The sequence below is a fragment of the Engystomops pustulosus genome, chromosome 3, assembly GCF_040894005.1.
Source record: "Engystomops pustulosus chromosome 3, aEngPut4.maternal, whole genome shotgun sequence".
Taxonomy (NCBI): Eukaryota; Metazoa; Chordata; class Amphibia; order Anura; family Leptodactylidae; genus Engystomops; species Engystomops pustulosus.
In genome coordinates, this window is record NC_092413.1 from 126,263,600 (window position 1) to 126,279,168 (window position 15,569).

The 15,569-nt window shown below is 41.2% G+C and overlaps 1 protein-coding gene across 4 annotated transcripts in view; it reads right to left on the reverse strand.

Annotated features, from left to right (window-relative positions):
• The window catches only part of DOP1A (DOP1 leucine zipper like protein A), a 76,899-nt gene that overhangs the window by 2,986 nt on the left and 58,344 nt on the right, over nt 1-15,569 (reverse strand). For all 4 annotated transcript variants that reach the window (XM_072142036.1, XM_072142037.1, XM_072142034.1 and 1 more), the window contains 18 exons: nt 14,519-15,569; nt 14,330-14,441; nt 13,581-13,763; nt 11,373-11,498; nt 10,227-10,361; nt 9,013-9,068; nt 8,438-8,542; nt 7,708-7,774; nt 6,964-7,108; nt 6,774-6,856; nt 6,584-6,693; nt 5,395-5,544; nt 5,110-5,171; nt 1,594-1,746; nt 1,193-1,329; nt 916-971; nt 610-774; nt 397-526 (listed from right to left, as the gene is read on the reverse strand). The exon at nt 14,519-15,569 is cut by the window's right edge and continues 915 nt beyond it. In XM_072142036.1, the coding sequence (XP_071998137.1) occupies nt 397-526; nt 610-774; nt 916-971; nt 1,193-1,329; nt 1,594-1,746; nt 5,110-5,171; nt 5,395-5,544; nt 6,584-6,693; nt 6,774-6,856; nt 6,964-7,108; nt 7,708-7,774; nt 8,438-8,542; nt 9,013-9,068; nt 10,227-10,361; nt 11,373-11,498; nt 13,581-13,763; nt 14,330-14,441; nt 14,519-15,569 (3,026 nt within the window). The remainder of the gene's footprint in view (nt 1-396; nt 527-609; nt 775-915; nt 972-1,192; nt 1,330-1,593; nt 1,747-5,109; nt 5,172-5,394; nt 5,545-6,583; nt 6,694-6,773; nt 6,857-6,963; nt 7,109-7,707; nt 7,775-8,437; nt 8,543-9,012; nt 9,069-10,226; nt 10,362-11,372; nt 11,499-13,580; nt 13,764-14,329; nt 14,442-14,518) is intronic.

Below are 15,569 nucleotides of genomic sequence, written 5' to 3' on the forward strand. Positions count from 1 at the left end.
CTATTAAATTACTTAATGATAATACACAAGGCATTATGGGAACTGTGGGCATCCTAAAGTTGACTAAGCTCTGGTCAAAGTGTATTCCCTGCTGCCAAGTAAGATTTCTGACAACAAGCTTAAACAAAGAAATGCCATAACTCTGAGAAGAAAAGGGGGAGCATCACAATATGGGCATCGTCTTGTTTGTTTATAAAGTGGGAATCACATATGACTATTTGGTAAAAATCCTTATGAAATCGGAGATATGCTTTAAAGAAAGTATGTGCCAACCCTAGCACTAAGTGCGCTGAATGAACCAAGCTGAATACAAGAATTTACATCAGAGTATCAGTTGTTATTTTAATGGAACAATAGAGCATCTGCTAATACAATAATCACTGTAAGGAACAATACCTTGGCTCTTTTTCTTAAAAGTTTTGCTAGTCGAACCACATATGGTTTAAATTCTCTCTGATGTGTTCCTTGCCTTCGAACTTCTAAACCCGAATCATCTGAGGCTTCAGGGATGAATGCCCAGCGATACCTAAAAACACAGTTAAAGTATACATAGTGAGATAAATATATATATAGACAATGGTAACGATAACAAAGAAAGAAACAACTTACATCTGAAACTGAGGCAGATTATCAGAGGGTAACGCCAAGGCCAAATCAAGAAATTTACAGGCTGACAGATAGAGGTTCAACCACCGCTGGCTGTTGTATGATGTGGAGAATCCGTTCCCACCAGAGTATGTCGTCTCTAAACCAGCTACAGATGGTGCAGAAGTTCTGCAGGACAAAGGGAAAAATAGAGTCAGTAATATGAAAATAAGGGCATGAGTAGAAGAGAGGACAGTGTTTTGGTAGACTTTTGGGGATGAGGATACTGGTACAAAAAATGTCTTCTACTCGGAATAAATAGAAAGTTACCCGCTAATATCTTCATCTGCTGTAAGTTGCTGCTCCATTAACAAGAAAACTTGTACCTGATAATACAGAAAAGGATTATTCCACATCTCAATTCATAAATATTATCGCTATAATATCAGTACAATAAATGAACAAAAAGTACAATATATTGAGGGACCTTCTGTATTAATTTTGCCATATTTCACTGATAGATATTTTGGCTCTCCAAGAATTTATCATTTTTAATTTTATAAACAAATGTCAACTGGAAGAGTTATGTACATCACAAAATACTCACCAGCTCAGTGATCATGGTTGGCCACAATGAGGTGAGGTGTTGAGGAGACATTCTTAGCAGCAGAACTCGGAAAAACAGAAACACCTGGGAATGTAGAGTGGGAACTTGTGGCAACCGTAAGCTCTCCACTAGCCTTTCTTTAAAACAGAGAGATACAAAATCATGCTTAAAAGAAATGGTACATATATGATGCCATTTACAATTCCAGCGTAACTTATTTCAGTTATGTTTCAAGCAGATAGATGTGTGGAGTCCAAGAGCTAGAAGTAACGTGCTCTTCTCTACATGCCACAGGCTACAACTGGACTTTAAGTATTTCTGGCCATCATACCACACTGCTGGGAAAGAAGCTAGGAACCCAACATGGTGAAAGACTCATGTACACTACATTGCAATCTCACCTTGTATATCAGGTAGGAATTTCTGGTACTGGTCAATCTCACTGCTGAAAATAGCAAAGGCCAGCCTCTTCAACAGCATGGCTCGCTGCTCCAGCTCAGCATCCCGATTAGTGAAGAGGCCGAGAGAACTGCTCTGAGCCACTGCTACACGAGCTGTAGTAAAAAGCAGAACAAAGCTCCAATATTACTAATAGGCACAGCAGGGGCGTTGCTAGGGTGGTAAAAGATCCGGGGCACGGGCCCCAATGCACATGTACGCTCTTACAGTAATGCCCCCTCCTGTACATAACCCCCTCGCATGTGGTTGTGCCAATAACAACTTTACTGAGGGTATATACAGCTACAGAAACCACAAGAGAAATCCCTACTTTTTCCCTCCAGTGACTGCAGGTGACGTGTCCTCAATCTTCTCCATTAGGCCCAGCATCACCACATCTTATGTTCCTCATTGTCCCTACATCTTGGACAGTGTTATCCTGCTGCTGCCCCTAACAATCCCCAAATACTGTAAGGCTTGCATTTAAACAACACCAGGAGCTTGTTACCCATCACACTGGTTTCACTGGAAACACAACTGAGCTGAAACCGAGGCATGGCCTAGTGCCAAGTGTAAACGCGCCCCAAGAAATGTGCCCTACACAGCCCCCCATTAATATCCACCACACAGCCCCCCAGTAATGACCCCCACAGCTAACCCCAGTAATGTGCCCCCACACAGCCTCCAGTAGGTAACGTGCCCCCAAACAGCCCCCCAGTAGGTAACGTGCCCCCAAACAGCCCTCCAGTAGGTAACGTGCCCCCAAACAGCCCCCCAGTAGGTAACGTGCCCCCAAACAGCCCCCCAGTAGGTAACGTGCCCCCAAACAGCCCCCCAGTAGGTAACGTGCCCCCACAAGCCCCCCCCCAGTAGGCAATGTGCCCCCACACAGCCCCCCCCAGTAGGCAATGTGCCCTCACACAGCCCCCCCCAGTAGGCAATGTGCCCTCACACAGCCCCCCCCAGTAGGCAATGTGCCCTCACACAGCCCCCCCAGTAGGCAATGTGCCCCCACACAGCCCCCCTCACCTCACTGATGCAGCTCTGTGTGTGCACTGCTTTCCCCAGCGGGTCATGTGACCATGACATCAAAGGTCCTTCAGCCTCCGGAGTAGAATTCCCCCAGAGGCTGCAGCTCCTGCTAGGGAAAGCAGTGAGTGCACATATTCTCATAACGATCTGTGTCCTGAGGTCAGGGATTTTGATGAGAGAGGGGAGGATGCCTGGGGGAGATCCATGGCCCCAGCCAAAAATTCTGGGGAACAAGCCCTGGATCTTTTGACCCAGGGACGCCCCTGAGGCACAGACACGTACAATACATGAGCTACAATACAGGTTAAAGTGTGTAATAAAATAGCATAAATGAATAGTGCAGATAATAGTAAACTTATACTTAATCAAAGAAATCTGTTCCCGTGTTCTTTTTTTGCTTTTCTTCCTTATTTAAAGGGAACCTCTCACCGCATTTGCACATATACAGCCAGTTACAGGTTCCTATAAATCTCTATTAACAGACTGACACCCTTCTTTTAGCTAAATATTGTTTCCCTCACATCCCCATAAATCATTTTGATCTTATATAACCTGGAATTAGAGGGGTCGTGTTTTGCTCCTTTGGCCCCTCCCATCTAGTCCTCAGCATGCCTTATGCCTCCTTACTATTCAGCAGTTCATGTCATATGACCAGGGTGATGTCAAAGGTCCTGTGCCCTTTAAATTTGAAAAATGTATGCGTGTGATCACATGAAATCACAGCAGCCTCCATGGACTTCTACTCCTTTCCATCCTCTATGGAGGCTGCTGTGATTTCATATGATACAACTACATACATACATACATACAGTACAGTGCGGTGTGGTTACAGTTTGCTAATGTTAGGAGGCTAAAGGACCTGAGATGATGTCACTCTGGTTACATGGCATGAATATAACACAAGGCAGAGCAAAATAAAGGTCAGTCAAAATAAGGGGGCATGGTTTGCTGGCAGCCAAAGAGAGAGGAGTCACATCCAACAAACAAGAGTCAGAAAAAAAAGATGCAATTAAGGTACAGTGCCTCACTAGCAGCCAATTTTAGTTGTTATGGAGAGTACTTGTAACCCTTTATCAGCAGACATTGTTACTAAGAGTGGTAAAAATCTGGTGACAAGTCCTCTTTAAGCAGTTTACCTTTCTATCACCACTGACAGCTGATCAGATAAGACCCTGATACTGACAGTTGCTGGCTAGTCTAATCACCTCAGAGAGCTTACTTATCAAGGGAAATGTTCTCTATGTTTGGAAAGAGAATCTTTCACCTCACTACAGTAGATGGAAAGCAGAAACAATAATGCATATTACAAAGTTTACTATTATCACCTGCTCTTTTCCTTTCTCAAATAAAAAAAATATAGTTTCAAAAGTTACTCTTTAGAGCAAACCTGTCATGAGGGATGTCATTTTTATCTGGTGACAGGTCCCAAAAGCCTATGCTATGCCTTTGCATTTTAAAAATGCCTTTGTCACATTCTGAATAATTTAAGTAGTTCACTTTATTTCACATCACCTGTCGGCAGCGTTTATAGTGTCCCAGCGGGGAGGGGACAGCTGCAGCAACCCATTTTATTCTTCTCTCCACACAGCTCTCACCTTTCCATACACGTCATGTGCATTGAGAAGGCAAAGGAGGTAGGGGGAGGAGAGGAAGAATGTATGAGGACACAGACACACATAGGCTACAGCTGCTCTTCCCCAGGGACTCACCACGCACTGCTGGCAGGGAGCCAGGTAATGTAAATTAAACTATTATAAATTACTGAAATGATTCCGAATGCGGAAATAGGCATTTTTAAAAATTGGCACAGCATAGGCTATTGGAAACTATCACAAGCTAAAAATGACATTCCTGGTGACAAGTTCGCTTTAAAGGAAATCAAAACTCAGCATGATAAACCAGGAAAACTTACTCATAGATCCAGATGATCTATGATCGTGTAATATTTGTTATCAATTGCTTCTTTTCTTCTTACATTTAACATGATGCTAGACTGTAGGCCTCCCTGGGAGTGTTACCATAGTCTCTATGTGCTGCAGATTCATAGGCTGTAACACTGTGCAAGGAGCCCTTCCCCCTCCCAATGTGTGCTGATACTACCTCTGCTGCAGCAAGAGTAAATCAGGCAGAGGGAGAGGGGTGCTGAGGGAGCTTAGGGGGAGGGGAGACAGTGTAACAGCCTGTGAAGCTGCAGCAAGGAGGGTCTCACCAGGAGCCTTTCAGGCTCATTATCATAATTTTAAAAGTGGATTTTAGAAGGAAGGAGGCCATGGGTGACAAATATAAGAAGATCACAGTGTCACGGTGCCTTGATCTATGAGCAAATGTCCCTGGTTTATCATTTTTATAATTTTAATGCTAGATAAAAGGTGCAAATAATATTTTGACGGTGCTGGAAACACACATACATTAGAGTAAAATAAAACTGAAAAAAAAAACAAACTTACTCATTAAATCCCGGAATGTGGTTTTGTCATGTGTCATCAGATGGTCCATGATGGCCCTCCAGCTGTACAAGGAAAATAAGAGAGATCATCAAAACTTAGAGACTGCAGAAATAGGTTGCTTTTGTATTTTAAATATGGAAAGCTAATGTGAACTGAAATACCCTATGATTGGTAGATACTAATAGTGAGGCAAAATGATATGCAGTAAAATGTAAATGGTAGCAAAATTGTTAATATTACTTCAACAGTTACAAACACATTTTAAGAAGGAGAGATTGGTCTTACTGACTAACACAGGAGCCATCCATCTGAAAAAAGTTATGATCCATGAAGAGATCAAATGCCTCCTTCTTCCATGTGCGCCTGGTGTACTGGTAACCACTGAGACTGCTCAGCAGCTGCACACAGGCTCGGTAACTGGGAGCATTATGAGCACTGCAAAACAAGGGGGAATGCAGATTTACTTTCCAAATTACCCTTCATGGGCGCTGTCCAGGGCTGTGATAAAAAACAAAACATTAATTCCTCCCTAGAAATCTGCATGTGATATCAGTAAAGCAAGACGGACCTTGTGTATATACATACTGAAGCTGCAGTGTACTATTCCGGCATATACTACTATAGAAAAAGGTAGTTTTGTGCCAAAAGAAAAGGCGTTAAATCTGTCTGTTGGTAAATAGAAGGAATTATTGTATGAACCTTCTCCAACTGCAACAGAATAGTAAGGCTGATCACCTTAAACTCAGATCCAATAAGCACTGTGTGAATCCAGTCTTATACCTTAAAAGTAAACCATCAGAAATCCATCATGATAAACCAAGTACACTTACTCATAGATCCAAGAACCGTAACTGTGGTTAGCTTCTTACATGGGTTATCCACGGTTGCCTCCTGTCTAAAATCAAACATTAGATTATGCTAATGAGCCTGAAGGGCTCTGCTGGATGTTTTCATTGCCCCTCCGTGGTCTGGATTCACAAGTTGTTTTATTGAAAAACACATCCCCGTTGCTCTACCTGATGTAATCTCACTGAAGCAGAGGAAGTGTCAGCACACAGTGGGAGGGGGAAGTGCTCCTAGAACCCTTCATGCTCATTAGTATCATTTTAAAAGATGAATTCAGAAGGAAGGAGGCCACAGATGACAAATATAAGAAGATTACAACAGTCACAGTGCCTGGATCTATGAGTAAGTGTCCCTGGTTTATCATGATGGATTTTGATGGTAGATTTCCTTGAATGTGTTCTACAGAATTGTTTACTATAAGTAGAATGTATAATTTTATCTGAAAAGATGTCATTGCCATTATGTGTCTTGACAACAGAACGAGGAAGTACAATAATCTGCTTCCATATAACCCATCAAAAGCACATCACAATATATTAACAACATGAATAATAATAATAATAATCTTTATTTATATAGCTCCATCATATTATGTAGCGCTTTACAAATCATAGAATGATAACTTTACCTGTGGTTACGTAAATAGGGGACTACGTAATGCATTATATTGACAAGCAATGGGATGACCTTCTCCTTTTCATCACTGTAGAACACCATATCCAGCAGATGTGCAAGAACCTGGCAAAATACAAGGTGAATAAATAAAGCCACTGCATAATCCTGATGATAGTGAATAGAACAGAGCAGGCTCTTCTTACCTCAGCCAGTAATGTAAGGGCATGTACACTGTACACCGATGGGGTTATGTGCGAGATCTCTACAGCTGGAGACAGCATAATATCTACAGAAGAGGGGACATGGTAAATAATCTGTCCTCACACGGAGTATCCATTTTCATAAAGTAAAGCAGCACACAACATTTCATTACAGCTCTAGATGACTTAGTACCTTCAACGTCAGGTTCCAGTGTTGGCCCATCCACAGTTATCTTGGGTGAGGGCTTCACTTCTAGATTTCTTCTTAACCAGGTTGTTTGCTCCAATGATGATCCTGCAATTGCGCCAATAGCATCTACAATTTTATGAGTGACATCCTAAAGGAAAAAGTAGAACAAGCAGCATAAAAGGACTAATTTGTTAACAGAATTAATAACAAAACTTCTTTATAGTAAACTGAAAAGCTGCACACTTGTATCATAGGATCATGTCTAACCAAGGAAGGGAAGGGATTGGATGACGAAGGGATTTAGGGGAAACAAGCAATCTGTGCTATAGGGCAGTCGAATGGGTGTATCACATGTATGTCTACATCTCAGAAACTATAGACCTGGACGGTGTGGTGCCTGGAACCAGAAATGACGAGATATGGGGCAGAGCTGGCTTTAAGCTGCCTAAAGAGGCAGCAGCCCTTCTGACCCCAGAGTTTGTCTCCCGTACTGCCTGTCGATGAGCTACAATAGTAAAGTAGCTGCGTCTTGCAAGCGGTAAAGAGACTGCTGCATGTCTCAAATATGTGAGGGCACTGGGTGTCACACCACAACTGATCTGCTATTTATGACAATATGGTCATCAATAGTTTGATGTTTGAAAATCTCTAAAATAATACTGCCTATTTGGAGAAAACTGAAAAAACTATTTTGCCCTGAAAATAGAGATATGCACAGTTACAAAGCACTTCAGATTGTTCTCTTACCTGGAGATCCCGCTGGTCTTTCTTGTTCTCTAGTGTGGGATTTTTCATAATAAACTCATTCAAAACCCTAATATACCAACAAGAATAGGAAAAAACAATAGTTTTATAAAGAGGATAATGAAAGCAAATACTACCCAGCATCAATAAAGGGAAGTATTAATATAACAAACACATACAACATAGAATATTTGCTTTTACTATTATAAAGGGAACCTGTTATCAGGATTTCACAATTTCACCTTATGACAGGTTCCTATAATCTGTTTACTACTAATACTAATTCCCAATCTGCTTTCATAATTAAATTTAGTGGTTCCACTTACTTTTAAAGTTAATAAAAAGTATACCTGGTACCCTGTGAGCAAACTGCGTCAAGTCATCATCATTATCTGCCCACTGCTCTTACAATTCTACCTCTTGCTCCTTCCTCCCCATCCCTCCTGCAGACATGAAGTGACCCTGAGCTGCAAGGAAATCTCTTTTAGGGCTTATCTACGTGAGGGGAGGAGGAGGAGGGAGCAAGAGGTATATTTTTTTTGGTGTACAGATAATGATGATGACTCTGTGACTTAATAGTTAGCTGGCTCCCAGCAACTGTTAATTATAAAAGCAGATTAAGAAACAAGTATTAAAAAGGCTATGGAAACCTGTGATTATGTGAAAATCTGAAACGTTGCTTTAAGAAATGTAGAGGAAAGGCCTAAAAGAAATATGCAAGTACATATATTACCCTAGTATCAGGAATTGACCAGGAGCTGGAAGGTTAAGCTGTATTGACTCTTTCAGGAGAGAAAGAAAAGAAGCCCAGCTATCCACAAGATTAGACACAGGAACCCTGTAAGAAAACCACAAAAAATAAGCAACATAAATGAGTAATATCAAACAGTTACAACAACACAAGGATTTATGCCTCGCAAGTATAACCAGCTGATATTACAAACCGTATTAACCATGGATGGTACAGTTAGTTTAACCCCTTCACATTGCCTTTATTTCTATAACTTTTTTATTTTTTCCATTTAAAAAAGCTGTGGGTGGGGTTTTTCTCTGCGAAACAAGTTGTACTTTAGTGATGTTTTTTATTATTTAATGCAGTCTACTGGGAAGCTGGAAAAAAATTCTAAATATGGTAAAATTGCAAGAAATTGCACTATTTTCTTACAGACCAACAAAATGTTTGTCGTTGGTGATTTTATAAACCACACACAGCCGTAAACTTGGCCTAAAGCATTTGTGACTTGAATTGTACGTGTGATAAATATTGGACACCGCTAATACCCAGCAATAACTAAACGTTCATCCTACCTCTGTACGTAAGCATAAAAGAACTGTAACATGCAGACCTCAAGCGAAAGGTGTTTCTAGAAAGAAGAGATAAGTTAGCAGTAAAACAATTTAGCTTTTTGTTGTTTTGGTAAATCTATTAAAGGTGACGTAAAAAAAAACAAACACACACTTTTTTTTATTTATTACTGTGTTTTTCGGACTATAAGACACACCCCAGATTTAGGCTTCCAAAAAAGGAAAAATATATTTTACACCAATTAAAATATCCCTGTTGGTCACACTAAAGTACAACACACACAGCTCTGCATCATCCATACAGTTACACACACAGCCCTGCATCATCCATACAGTTACACACAGCTCTGTATCATCCACAAAGTTACACACACAGCTCTGCTTCATCCACACAGTTACACACCAAGCTCTGCTTCATCCACACAGTTACACACACAGCTCTGCTTCATCCACACAGTTACACACACAGCTCTGCTTCATCCACACAGTTAGACAGCTCAGCTATACACACACACCCCTTCTTCTTACCCTGTCAACAGTATGTGGTGATGTAAAAAGCATGTGATCAGTCACATGATTCTGACATCACCACAGGTCCCGTAGGACACGCGGGAGAGGAGAGAGCAGTGCGGAGGCTCTCCTCACTGGGAGATTGGGTGGAGCTCTATAACAGGGCATCACCCGATCTCCATTTCAGCGGTCAGGAGGGTCTGGCAGTGCTGGATCCTCCTGACCTTTGGTTTATAAGATGCAGGCACTTCTCAGCAAGATTTTTTTCTTGTTAAAAAGTGTGTCTTATAGTCCAAAAAATAAGGTAAATTTAAAATAAAAAAACATGTTAGTTGATTTTTTTTTTTTGTCAATCTTCCATTTAATTCATATCTAATGAAAGTCTCCAATATAAAACACAACTTCTAATCCCCACACGCTACACTTCATCTATACATTCTGCAATTATTATTAGGTATCTGTATTTTTAGATTTACTTGTCTTTTCTCTCACTGTGCAATGCCAACATTCTCATGATGCCCCAGCAGAACATTGTAGCTACAGTTTCCAGGGGATATGCTCCCACTCTCGTGTCACAGATCAACGCTCAGAACATTGCTTAGAGAGTATGTTTAGGCATCAATTAAATTATATTTATGTATGTATTCCAGAATAACTCAATAACATCTTTATCAGCTGCGTAATCACATAATGTATGTAAAACATACCTTGTCTTTAGCTATAGCGGGAGGTTGCTTTAAAACTTCTTTCACTGTCTGAATCACGGTCTCTGTCCTCATTACACTGATGGAGCGAACCAACTCTACAAGGAGAAGCTGTTCTTCACTTGCTAATGGAATAACCTGAGCACACATAAAATAATAAAATGGAAGCATCATAAACTTTGAGGAAGAATTATACACAAACTGCTAATAAAAACGGACATGCCTTGTTTCGGTCAGATTACAGAGATGAGAAAATAACATTTCAGCTTCTCCTGTTAATGTATTTGTATCATCATAGAATATCATCTGTTGATACTTGCAGCAGCAATAGATAATATTTGATAACACTGCATACTTACCGTATATACTCGAGTATATGCCGAGGTACCTCATTTTAACAAAAAAAAGTGTGAAAAGCTATTGACTCGAGTATGAGCCTAGGGTGGGAAATACATTGGTCACAGCCTTCACCCAGTACATAGCCTGGCAGCCCACATCCGCCAGCATATAGCCTGGCAGCCCACATCCGCCAGCATATAGCCTGGCAGCCCACATCCGCGAGCATATAGCCTGGCAGCCCACATCCACCAGCATATAGTCTGGCAGCCCACATCCACCAGCATATAGCCTGGCAGCCCACATCCACCAGCATATAGCCTGGCAGCCCACATCCACCAGCATATAGCCTGGCAGCCCACATCCACCAGCATATAGCCTGGCAGCCCACATCCACCAGCATATAGCCTGGCAGCCCACATCCACCAGCATATAGCCTGGCAGCCCACATCCACCAGCATATAGCCTGGCAGCCCACATCCACCAGCATATAGCCTGGCAGCCCACATCCACCAATATATAGCCTGCCAGCCCCTGCCCCCCCCTGTATATAGCCTGTCAGCCCACATCCACCAATATATAGCCTGCCAGCCCATGCCCCCCCCCCAGTATATAGCCTGCCAGCCCCTGCCCCCCCCCCCAATATATAGCCCGTGGGAAAGGTGAGTACAGGGTTTTTTTTTAATAGACTCGAGTATAAACCTATTTTTTCCTGAAAAACTCGGTTTATACTTGAGTATATATGGTAGATCTAAAATAACAGACCCTATTATTATATCCACAAATGTAGATAGAAAATGACTGCTGGTTTACCTTTGTACGTGCAGAGTTTTTGTTTTGTCTTCTTTCATTCCATACAAAAGCAATGGCAGCCATAAAATGAACCCCGTGATTCATGGAAATAGGTCCTAGCAACTCCAGGATCTGTTGCCTCAAGTTCTGTTAATCAGAAAATCAGGAGTCAATTTTTTAATGATTAAAAACCCATCCAATTATAGATACTTTGGTTTCTATGTGAGCTAGAGACAGCAACACCACTGTGATGGGTAACTGACGTGTACACATCAGTTTCAGAGTAGTTAAACCCCTTAAAGACGGAGCCTCTTTTTGTTCATTTTTTGCTCCCCGCCTTCAAAAACCTATAACTTTTTCATTTTTCTGTGTACAGAGCTGTGTGATGGCTTATTTCTGCAAAGCAAATTGCACTTCGCAGTGATGGTATTTATTATTCCATGCTCTGTACTGCACAGTGGGGAAAAAAATTCCAAATGCAGTGAAATTGGTGAAAAATTGCATTTGCGACACTTTCTTGTGGTGTTGGTTTTAAGATTTTCACTGTGCGCTCGAAATAACTCCTTTATTCTTTGGTGGTTTGGTATGATCACAAGGATACATGTTGTTTTGGGGTTTTAATACATTTTAAATAATTAAACCCTTGTGTACGAAACAAAAAGATTTTTTTTTACCCATCTTCTGACTCTAATAATTTTTTCATACTCCGGTGCACAGAGCTGTATGATGTGTCATTTTTTGCAAGATGAGTTGCTGTTATCATTGCTACCATTTTGAGGACTGTACAACCTTTTGATCACTTTTTGTGAAATTTTTTTATATATTGCAAAACGGCAAAAAAGTGATGTTTCGGACCTTTTATTCATTATGGGGCTCCACACCAGGAATAACCGTTATTATATTTTGATAGACTCCACATTTTGGGATGCAGTGATACCTTACACTTTTGTTTAACTTGTTTACTTTTATTTTTGTTTTTTAAATGGGGATTTTTCACATCATCTATTACAATGTGCAAATAGATGGGCTAAAAGAAGTCAGTATCGGGTCTTTGTATTAACTGAGGTTGTCATGGTTGCTCTTCACAGGGAGCAATGATCAAAACAAAGATGGCGGCGCCCACGCATTCTAGCACCGGTCGTAGGGGTTAGCTGCAATATGCAGAAAACCCCATGTCTGTATAGCAAGGTGTCACCCTGTGAGCTCTCTTCATGCATCCCTAACAGCTCCATGATGACACATACCCATCAAGTCCAATATATAATGATACAGACTTATGCTGAAATGTCCTCGTCTGACACGGTTGATTTCTCGTCACACAGTCTGTGCACTGCTCACTGCCCCCACCTCTCCGAGAAAGTGGTTTATGCTATAGGAGAGCATGAACATAGATCCACTGGGGGGATTTATCGCATGATAGCTGCCACACCCCCTTCTCATCGTGCCAGATATATCAAGAGGCATGAGCGTTGCCGGCGAGCAAAACTACATCAGGTTGGACATACTTTTGTTTTGCAAAAGAATGCAGGCACCTGGCGGCAACACCCCATGCCAGCCCCCTCCACCAGCCGCCCACATGGTGTAGAGGTGCCATATTTGCGATTATTCTAGTGCTTCTACGTCAGAAAACTGGTATAGAAGCAGTGACAAATCTCCCCCACTGTCTCTCACTCAACTACTTCCCTACTGTCAGGAATTTATGCAGCCTATAGTGTCAGTGTGAGGGGGAGGACGGGTAGCTTGACTGTATAGTGCAGCCCCCCACCTCCCATCTTCATGACTGAAACAGAGAAATCAATAAAAGCCTTTTTAATTGTCTCTAATCCCATGAATAGAGACATCAGTGGAACATGTATAAAGATATCTAGAAGGTATTGTATGTGGCTTGTGGGGGGTTCCGTGGTGGCAGCTTCTCTTTAATTGATGTCCCATAGTCCAGATACATTATTACACGTCTACAAGTCAGGGTGGCAGCAGTTGAAGGTAATTTATGAGTATTTACTTGCAGGTGTCTGGACAGTGTGACCTTTTTATGGCCATGTGACTCCTTTTGTCATTTGTATCCAGTGATGTAAGTATAAATTAAACCCGGTTAATACAAATTTATATTATTCCTCTTCATGTCATCTGCCATGGGATTTTATCCTGAGAACATGGCATTCAACAGATTGTCCATTGCTCATCATTGATGCCCGACTACTAGGACTAGCTTTCTGGCAGTCCCTTTACCTTTGTTGAGCCAAGGTTAATAATAGTAAGAGAGGCAGCCGCTGCTGCAAAGTTCTTCTCAGAAGAGTCAGCTTGATGCAGGATACTCCATAGCAGGGTGACCGATGACATTATTAAATGAAGTATCGAAAGGATCCCACTGCGAGCTTCAAGCAAATGTTTCTGATCTACATTGACCATGAGCTGCAAAAAGGGAGGTGGAGAGTTAACACATTTTTGAAGCTTATCTAAGGTATATAACGATTCACAGGAAAATGGACTCACTAATGTCATCCACCTTCATTAAAAATAATAACAAAGCTTTATTTATGTAGCACCATCATATATCACAGCGCTGTACAGATAAAATATCCTGACAGTTTTAGCTATACTACAGATCAAAGCATCTCTATGGCAAAAAACTCTGTCAGATTTTGCAATCATGAGTTAATTCTCCACATAGGGCACATAAAAAGATACATAATTCAGAAATCTCCTATAGAAGACAGCAGCGCTTAAACCCTCAATGATCAGATGGAGGCCGAAATAGTGTCCATTTGGCCTCCACCTGGCCAATATAGAATACTAAAAGACTCTTATCCTAAGGGCCGGTGCAAGAATTTGCATATGCAGTATACATGTATAGGGTTTTTTTAAATGAAATTCTACAAGTGAATTGAATGAATGTGTGTTGTTAAACATTCAATAAAATATTTATCATATTTTGAAATTAATATTTAAACAGATTCTTATGGACTTATCTGTTTTACCTGGTGGTATTGAGCAGAGGGATCAAGCAGGCAGTAGTGAATAATTGTTGTAATGCCTTCTAATAAAGTTAGTATCATATCTGGTGGAATAAATGATGCCATCCACAGGGGCCTGAAAACCATAAAAAAATAAATTGAAGATAAAGAGATAAACAAAAAGCACGAAACTGCCTGAAAATGTACTCCTACCTGTTATCGGATAATCCCGTCTCATACTTGTATTGCTGAATTAAATTATCCAGGTTTCTACAGAGCTGTAATGTCACAGAAACCACCACTCTCTGTAAGACCTTACCCATGTAAGGCAAGGTAGATGTGATGAGCCCAATCCACTGAGGGTGCATTTTACAAGTATAGTGCTGGTGTAAGGCCCGGATCACTGCACAGAGGAACATTCCCTGGCATGTGATTGGCTGAGAGTGCATGTATTGTAAAGAGGTCATTGGCTGTTGAGGGTTTATGTGTTCCAGATCAGTTATTACAAAATCAAAGCCAGCTTCATTGTCTTCTGGAACAGTCAACACTCTATGTTCTAGCACGATAAGACCTTGAAGGACCTTTAATAATTGAGACTGTAATGTACTGCCATTGTCAAACTCATCTTCAGAAAAATTTATGAGGCTGTCTTCCGACAAGCCTTCTTCAATGGCCATGATGTTCTTCTCTGCCATGCGTTCACTGTGCCACTTCTGTGCACTAAAGATTGAAGAGAGTAAGCAGTGGAGGATCACTTTCTGCACCTTGCATTTGGACAACATATCTGAGATAAAGCTGGCAAAGCCCTTTGCTGAGCTCTCAATGACCTTTGCCAACTCTGTAAACAGCATGGTTAGGATGTCGACGCTCATCATCTGCATGTTGCGGTTGCTCATGAGATCTTGCTGCGAGACTTTCACATGTGTAGGGTAATGGCTTCTCATGAAATATAAACATAAGGAAATAAGAATCTCTATATACATGGAGCTGCGGAAATTATGATTAGAGTCCAGGGGAATATTGCTGTAAAAGTCTTTCCCCATCACAGAAATACGATGCCTCGCCAGAAGATTCTGGAGGAGGGATAACTGGGGAGTGTAGGCATTGTTCACACTGGTGGTAGATATAGCACTGACAAACACTGTAGGGCAGGTTTTTAATATGGCTTTTATAGCAGATAATGCATATAATGTCCTTGAGGAGTCATATAACTGTAGGTACAGGAGCACATGCTGGTAAAGAGGGTGGATGTTGAAATGTGGGG